Below are 9,126 nucleotides of genomic sequence, written 5' to 3' on the forward strand. Positions count from 1 at the left end.
GTGATGTTTTGAATGGTGGAGGTATCCTTGTTACAAACATCAACTCCTTGTACTGTTAACAGTTACTTTTTAAAATGCTGTCTTCTGTGATACTGTTAGTATCAGCTGCTATGAAATAACTATGTTGTTTTGAGTTGGTCTCTTTGGGAAACCAAATGCCATTGTAATGCAAGAAGTACATTTTGTTTGCACTTGTCATAGCCCATCCTGACTAATTGGCTACTTTGCCTATAAATTATTCAGGTTGTCTTTAGGCTACCTCTGTGACTCATCTGAAACTTGTATAAAAAAACAACTGTGTATGTACATGACTGTAAATAAGCTTATCCTTGGAAAACATGTTTGCAATGCCCCTTGGTTTGTGGGGTGGTGGTTGGTTTGTTGTTTTGTTGTGGGGGTGTGGGCTGAGTGTGGGGGAAAGCTTAGGTAACTTGTTTATTTTGGAAAGGTAGTAGTTCTGGATGGGAATGAAAGGGGGAAGGGTCCAATTTGATTGTGTTAGATGTTTTGGGAAATGTAGTAATAAGGGAAAACTTAGAGTAATAGGATTTTCATCTCTGGTTGAAAAGCAAGCCAGCCCAGTGTGCTTATTATTAATCTTTGGTAGCAAAGTCTGGAAGATCAATTATTTTAGCCTCATTTAACATATTTGAGTAGTTATGAAGGTTTTTCCTGTTCAAATATCTTTAACACTTTATTTTGCCGATAAAGATTAAAGCATGAAAAGTATCTTTTTGTATCTTGAAGACAAGACATTCATCAAAAGATGTGTTATCTGTCCTATCTGTTCAAAAGACCCCCAGCGACTCCACTTTTGGAGTTTAACTGAATTTCTTGTATAAATCCAGAGTTTCTTATGCTGTATACCATAGATTATAAACTTCTGTGGGAATACTCTAAAGGGACACTGTCCCAAATGAAATGATCCCAAATTAACCAATAAAATACCTGTTCCTTTTGAAAGAGAAAGGAGAGATTAAGCAGCAGTTCTTGAACTTTTTATTTTAGATTGCATATGTTCTTTCTCTGTAATAATAATTGCCTTCTTTCTCCAAAATTCCCCTAACATAGCCTGCAGCAGTCCCACTCACTCCTCAATGCAATTGTCTTAGTTTTAGGAGGACTGAAAAAAAATGCTGCTTTCCAGGCTTCAGCAGAGCAGGTTCTGTTTAGCCTATTCATCAAATTCTGCAATCTGCCACTTCCCAGATGACTCAGCTGGTTTAAGCCTTCTGAAAGAGCCTTTTCCCCAAGTGCCATGTGTATTTTTCTCCTTGCTATCACTAGTATTTGCATCATGTCCCTATGTAGAGAACAGGACAGAGAGAACTCAAGGGCCAGCTGAATTTCTTCTGGAGATTCTTGAGTGAATGCTGCCGCCTTTCCTGCCATTTGAGGAATGCCACTCCTAAGGATGCAAAAAAATCTAAGTCAAATGAGAGCTCAGAAGTAATGTAACTTCTGCAGATCATAACTGTGTGGTCAATTCTAGAAACTTCAGTGAAGTTTCTCTGTATATTTTAGTTAGCTTCAGTAAAGGCGGGACATGAGAAGAGCATGACTTCAAAAGTAATATGCTTGACTTTGCAGGTGAAGAAGTGCTGGCTTCTTGTGATAATCACACACAGAATCACTAAGATTGGAAAAGACCTGTAAGATCATCAAGTCCAACCATCAACCAACAAACACCACCATGCCCACTAAACCCTGTCCCACAATGCCTTGTCCACATGTTCCTTGAGCACCTCCAGGGATGGTGACTCCACCACTTCCCTGGGCAGTATATTCCAGTGTCTCACCACTCTCTCAGTAAAGACATTTTTCCTAATACCCAGTCTAAGCCTCCCCTGGCGCAACTTGAGGCCATTTCCCCTTGTCCTGAGGGCAAGATTACATAATGATGTAATTCATCTTTTTCTTCTAGGATACAGAGTATATTTCAATGCTGCTGGTTGAAATGAGCCACCAAATGAGCTGATTAGGAATGAAAAATATGAATGAGATCCCACTGGATCATGTTTAGATCAAGAGCAGTGCTATCACTCTGTGCTCTTGCACAGACTCAGTAACTGAAGTCACAGTGGAAGATAAGAAAGAAATCAGGGCTTTGAGGACTGGGCTGGGCAAAGTTCAAATGCTAGTGCAGGGCCAGTCTGGGCCTAGATAGAGTGTTATATAGAAGCAAAAGGTAACCTGTTGGTTTTAAGTCTGAATGGTGTAAAGGTGTATGACTTGAAAAAGAATGAGTAGACAGGGAGTAACTACTGATCGTTTCCCTCGCTTCTTGGAGTTGATGGCATATACCAGGTATCAATGGACAGGTTTAGCTCTTGAAGTATAGCACTGTAGAAGTGCACTCAAAAAGTAGATCTAGGTAACTTTTTTCTTTAGCTCATAAAAGTCTTTATGTGCCTATGGCAGTTTTATTCTGAAGCCTGTAGAATTTATCTATCAATTTTAGTAAGTGTTGGTTTTGCTTGCAGATGCAGGTGCATCTGTTGCTGATCGTGAGGCCAGTCTGGAGCTAATTAAGTTGGATATATCACGCACATTTCCATCCCTGTATATTTTCCAGAAGGTGAGATTTCTGTAATTTTAGTTATGATAACTTTAAACTTCTGAGTAGTTAAAACAAGGAAAAAAACCTAGCTGGCTAAATATGGAATAACTTTTAGAAGTTTTTTTGTATAAAACAACAAATTAGTTCTTTTTTACCTACAAAGGCAAATAGGGTTTTTTTTTAATGAGAATAAAGTAGGGACACTTAAAATGGACTAGAATGCTTTTTCTCCTGGAAAAATTGCATGTGATTCCTATTAATGTTTATGAAATTACATGCAAAAATGAGAATATTCTCATTGCTTCTACAGAAATCTTGATGTTTTTTAGTACACATTTTCAGGCTTTATGATTTTTAGATATAATATATGTATACACATGTATATAAAATAGCATGCATTATTGTAATACAGTAACTTGTGTTACTAAGAATTAAAACATCCACTGTCTCTGAAAAGGAAAAAGCCAACCCTGGATGTGTATCAGATATCCTTATTTTCTATTATGTACTGATTTCCACTGAATTATTTCATAGGATTATTGGTCTGTTACTTTTCCTTTAACGTCTCAAAAGGATACATGGTAATGCTTAGAGTAAAAACTGGCGCTATTCTAGATGTGAACAAAGCAATAATTCACTGGCTGGCTTACATCTTAAAATACTGGCTTGTAACCTTCCTATATTTATAAAGTGATTTTGAAAAAACCCTTTTTTTCCTTTTCCCCCTCCTCCCTCCCCTTGTATTAGGGTGGTCCTTATCATGATCTCCTGCATAGTGTTTTAGGAGCATATACATGTTACAGACCGGATGTGGGTTATGTAAGTATTTGCTGTAAAATGTTTATAATATGGCAAATAGCTTAAGATGTCATGTATTAGAGTGTATAAAATAAGTAGGTTATCTAAACTTTATGCTACTATCACTTAAAAAAAAAAAAAAACGAACTCAACTTCGGCACTTACTCATTTCATAGCAGTTACAATGACGGTAATTCTTAAAGATAATTAAATAGCTAAAAATGTACAGGATGTCAAGGATGAATATACTATCTGGCTTGTGTGGAAAATTTTAAATGGGTATGTTCACAAGGCATTATAGTTCTGACAGACCCACAGTATCTACAGGAAAAAACCAAAATGCTAGTGGACTTCCAGTGAGCACTTAGCCTGTTCTGCCCTAGCGTTGCTCCCACTGCTGCCATTTCCATAGTGATACTCTCTGCTTCACTACCGCACATCCTAAAATCTAGAAACCCCTTACTAGTGTCCTGTTGTCAAAGATTAATCACTCCATCTCAGTTCAGTGAAGGCAAGATTGTTTGCAGCAAACATTACTGTTTAAAAAAAAAAAGCAAAACAAAACAAAAAACCCCAAACAAAACCCAAAAAACCCCCAAACAAACCCATAAAAAAACTGCCAAAAAACCCACAAACCAGCTAAACCTAACATCTCTGAATGGTGTCAGCTTACAGAATCCGTTAAATAACAAATGGATGGTTTTTCTTCTTTCTTTGTTCCTGGCGGTAACTAGGAATACATTTCACAAGCTCTAATTGCTTCTGGGCTAAAAAGAAGAGTTTTAAGTCTGATCCATGCAAAAAAGCATTACTTAGCACAGGGTGTGTTTTCGTCTCTAAATCAGACGTGCTTGGGACTTTGCATCAATATCTAGTTGGTTGTCCACGTTCAAATGTTTTTTAGCCCTGAATTCTGTCATCTGTGACCTCATTTTTGGAGAGCCTCCCATACTCTTTAAGTGTGATTATGAACTCTGCAGGTTCTGAGACTGCTTGTTCCCAGGGTGGAGTTTTAAAAGGCAAATAAAGTAATTTGTCATGGATAGGTCTTCTCTTTTTCATTAGGAACACAGCTAGCCTGGATTTTTATTTAATGTTAATATGGCAGTAAATTTAATGTAATCTTATTTCCACACCCATCTATCACACAGAAATGGAAAGCTGCGGGTCTGGTTTTAATGCATATCAATACTTTTTTCCCTAGTTGGTTAAAATACTGGGTGCATTTTTTTAAATGAGGAACAGGCAGCATAAATGCCTAGAAACAGCAGAATAATCATCATTGCAGTTGAAATTGGTAAAATTATTTTTTATAATATAATGAGTATTCAGTGTTTTTTATGAGTATTTAGATCATCAGTTAACAACTACAAGAATAATGCTCTTATTGTAGGCTAAAGTGTTTTTGAGAGAGTAATCATGAAAAAATGTAAACTTGCATTGTAGCTAACCACTTAAAAGTAATTTTATGTATGTGAACAAATACTGTTTGGCAAGTGGAAAGATACGTATTGACTGTTCTGAAACAGAATTTTGTCTCAATTCCAACATATCTGTCTGGGTCTAAACTGTCCCATATGTGAGGTTTTTCTCCACGTCTGCTTTTCCCATAGCTTAACAATGAACTTAAGGCCAAATTTTTTTTCTCTTATGAGCTCTGCGTCCTGCCTGTGTGGTTTTAACTTTCTTGCATTCCAAGTCCCAAGGACTTGTGATCATAAGACCTCCCAGAACTTCCATCAAGCACCTAAACCCGTCATCTGAAGAAACACTCTGTCTTGCTGAAATCAAATTGACTGCATGCATAAATATTACTTATCTGTATTGTTTCTGTTCATCTGGAAATGTTATGCAGTGGTATTTGATATATTGCAAACTGTAAATATTTGCATTTCCAAAGATATAAGATGTACTGAACCTACTCATCTATATTTGCCCAATGCTTTTCCCACTTGAAGGTACAAGGGATGTCCTTCATTGCTGCTGTGCTCATTCTCAATCTGGAAGAGGCAGATGCTTTCATTGCCTTTGCTAACCTTCTAAACAAGCCATGCCAGCTGGCCTTTTTCCGTGTGGATCACAGCATGGTATGCACAGAGTTTTCTGGTTTTGAACCATAACATTCTTTTGACTTGAAGAGTAGTTGATTTATTGATGACTTCCTTTTGTCCTATTGAATGATGGAGAACTTTAACCTGTGGTTACGAAACTGAGAATACCAGAAACTAATCCATAGAACACATTCTATTGTTTTGATTTTTCCTCTAGAAACACTTAATTGTTGCATTTATGCTAAGAAGTCACACTGTGCTATGTTGACATCCTCAGTTCTCGGTGGGGTTGTGTTATTTTACAGCTAAACATTCTTTTGATGACTGCTTATGAGGCGCTTTATCTCTACAGATGCTGAAATACTTTGCAGCCTTTGAAGTATTCTTTGAAGAAAATCTTCCCAAATTGTTTCTTCATTTCAAATCTTACAGTCTTACTCCAGACATATATTTGATAGACTGGTGAGTTCAGAGAACATAGCAAACCTAACCTTACAACTGTTAGAACACTTTCCATTTTGCTGTAGGTTTTTCAGCAATAGAAATACAGCATAAAAAAAGCATTCAGTAGGTGTTCATCATGTACCTCAAATTTTATGAACTGGGATTAGAAGTAACATCTATTTGGATAGAAAAGGAGACACACAGGAGTCCTATGTGTCTCCTGTTCTTGTTGCTGCAGGTGAGTGTCAGCCATGTGTAACGTAAGTAGGAGAGAGGAGGCTACTACACCGTAGTTGTCTTACGACTGATTGTAAGTGACTTGATGAAATGAACATAATCAGCTACTGAGGAAAGTATGAATATAGGAATACAGACTTCAAGCAAAAGGAGGATGTCTTTAGGTTTTGGCAATTTTTAACATGACTAGAAATTCAAAATGTATCATGGAAATGTGGTTATTGAATTCTCATTAGTACATTAGTGGGATGTAGCCTTCTACTGATGATTTGTGGCTTTAGATTTAGTTTAGAAAACAAGTGATGAACAGAGCTGTTAAAGCTGTATGGCTTAAAAAATGGGGAGGGTTAAGTTCTTATTTATATATTATACCCTGTTTGAATGTAAAGATGTTTGTAACTTCTCTAGCCAGACCTTCCTAAAGGAGGTGGCTTTCAAATGGAGGACTTCCTGTAGCATGAAGAAATGGGTTTCAGAGTAGTTCTGACTTTAAAAACTGGAGACTTGTGGGTCTTTGAAATACGGGAAAAATAAGAACATGAAAATGTCATCTGCTCACTCTCAGCTAACATAACTGAGATTTAAAGGAGGTTGTATTTTCATCTTTCTGAAATAAGTTAGTTATAACTGTGCCTTTTTCTCTCAATTGTAGGATTTTTACACTCTACAGCAAGTCATTACCACTTGATCTGGCCTGTCGTGTCTGGGACGTTTTCTGTAGAGATGGAGAAGAATTTTTGTTTAGGACAGGGTTAGGAATCCTTCGTTTATATGAAGATATTCTTCTACAGATGGACTTTATTCATATAGCACAGTTTCTAACAAAACTTCCAGAAGACATTACATCAGAAAAGCTTTTTAGTTGTATTGCAGCTATTCAGATGCAGAATAGTAACAAAAAATGGGCGCAGGTGAGTTTCGTGTGTGTATATATATGTGTGTGTGTGTGTATACACACACCTCAAAACAGACATGTCAGCACATGAGTAATGGGTCATTTAATGACTATGCTGCATGTCTGACTTCTGAGCAATGGACACTTCTTACTGGTGTCTCATTCTAGAAATTAATTTCCATGCTAATATTGTGGTGGTTAATACTAAGCTTTTTTTATAAGACTGGCTTTTTTATATTAATTAAATAATTTACTTTTCCAGGTGTTTGCCTCACTGATGAAGGACAACAAAGAAGGGGACAAGAACCATAGCCCAGCACTGAAAAGCTAATCATCATAATGTTGAGGTCAATTGAAAATGTGGAAAACCACTTGATGACAAAGGAGTTTTCACATCACTTCTATGTGGAAAAGCACTACAGAAAATGTGAAAATGAGATGGAAAACCGATACAGCTCTCAGCAGAGTAATGAACTGATGAAATTGTCACCCTTTTGCCAGTATTAGCTTTTGTCGTGGGAAGATTTGTTTTCACACAGAATACTAAAACCTGTGAAACTGAGAAGCGGGGGAGTTCATACTTAATACTTCACAAGAATCAGCTCGATGCAATAAACATTTGTAATAACTTCTGTTGGTACTTTAAACAAAATTTTAAGGCATAACTTTTTTTACAAATACCACAAAGGCACTTTTTGGGGGGGATGAGGGAAATGCTAAATCTTAAGGCCCCAAAACTGCTATCCAAACCAAATGCTTTGGTACAAATATTACCTCCAAAATTAACCATTTGAAAGTATTGAGGACCAAATAAGGTTGTTTGGTATGTTTATGTGCAAGATGGTTAAAATTTGGGACGGGGTATTGTCTTTTTTTTTTTTAAGTTGCAGCTTCATTCTTCAGTCTGGGCAAATGTAATTAACTCAGGAACTGTGGAAGTATTGTGCCCAAATCTTTTAGAGCAAAAATCATCTGAATTTTAAACAGCGGTAAGATTAGGGCTATTATTTTCAGAGTGTACAGCTTTCAACGCGAGTGGTGTTAAGCATTTGTTTTGGTGTATTGGTTGTGCAGCTTATTAAAAATGGAGTGGGTATTCTGTGAAAGGGTTTTGCCACCAGAAGTTTTTATTTTTGTTGAGCCATTTCCAACTAAGAAATACTTGTATGTAATGGTGAACACTAGAAACTGACAAAGCTATGTGCAGACTTTGTGTTGTCAAAGGAGCAGCCACGTTTAACACTTTGGAATAATGCCAACACAGAATCGTTTTTGAAACTCTTTTATTAGTGTGCAATACTGAAATCCAAAAAGCATCTGGTTTCGTGATACTTAATTCTTTAACATCTTTTAACTGTGTGACTTAAGCTCATATTGTATGTGTCACGGCAGATATTTTCAAACATTTCCTGTTATCGAAGATGCTGTACAACAATTTGTGATTGTAGGGGATGGAAATTCAAAATGGATAGCACTGCAGGTGAGGAACACTTGCATTTTCTTGGTCCATTTTTGCTAATATTTAATGTAAATAAATTCCTTACATGTGGGTTTTTGTAACTGGTCCCTCTGTGGAAATCAAGTCAAAATTACCATTATGTATTTTTAAGTGCAGGAGGCTTCCAGTTGTCTGGCGTTTAAAAGCAGAGTCTACATAATTGGGGTAAAGATTTAGTGTGGTGTAACTTACATTGCTATCTGGTTTTAAAAACAACATATATACTACTCATAACATTACAAGTTGAAATTTAAATGTCAGATTTTTCTTAACTTATGTATTCACTACTCTAATTGGATCCAATTTGTCTTATATTTTTGTGTTATCTTGTACAGTTTTCTTACTTTTCAACTATAAATCTGTATATAACTGTAAATAGAAGGATCAAGCCTTCCTTTAAGACCACTAGTAACAATTCCTGTGTAAATAAAACTTACAGCAAAGCTGTGGTGTGGTTCTTTTCCCTTCCTCCATAACTTGCTGCTAAGTAGGCGAGAGCGTGCCTCAAGGGGGGTGGTGTACTGATGAACACGCGGTGCAGCCGCCGCCTCCCTCAACACAGGTCTGTTACCTGCCTTTCTGGCCTCCCTCAGCAGCTGAGGGGAAGGGCAGCGTAGCACGTTTTGGGGTTAGCTTTGCTCTT

The 9,126-nt window shown here is 36.9% G+C and overlaps 1 protein-coding gene across 2 annotated transcripts in view; it reads left to right on the plus strand.

The window, feature by feature from the left end:
* The window catches only part of TBC1D12 (TBC1 domain family member 12), a 46,994-nt gene extending 38,080 nt beyond the window's left edge, over positions 1-8,914 (plus strand). For both annotated transcript variants that reach the window (XM_059821063.1, XM_059821064.1), the window contains 6 exons: positions 2,484-2,578; positions 3,308-3,379; positions 5,317-5,445; positions 5,762-5,871; positions 6,743-7,001; positions 7,248-8,914. In XM_059821063.1, the coding sequence (XP_059677046.1) occupies positions 2,484-2,578; positions 3,308-3,379; positions 5,317-5,445; positions 5,762-5,871; positions 6,743-7,001; positions 7,248-7,316 (734 nt within the window). In that variant the 3' untranslated portion in view covers positions 7,317-8,914. The remainder of the gene's footprint in view (positions 1-2,483; positions 2,579-3,307; positions 3,380-5,316; positions 5,446-5,761; positions 5,872-6,742; positions 7,002-7,247) is intronic.
* The last annotated feature ends 212 nt before the right edge of the window (positions 8,915-9,126 follow it).

This window comes from Gavia stellata, chromosome 9 (genome assembly GCF_030936135.1).
Source record: "Gavia stellata isolate bGavSte3 chromosome 9, bGavSte3.hap2, whole genome shotgun sequence".
Classification (NCBI taxonomy): domain Eukaryota; kingdom Metazoa; phylum Chordata; class Aves; order Gaviiformes; family Gaviidae; genus Gavia; species Gavia stellata.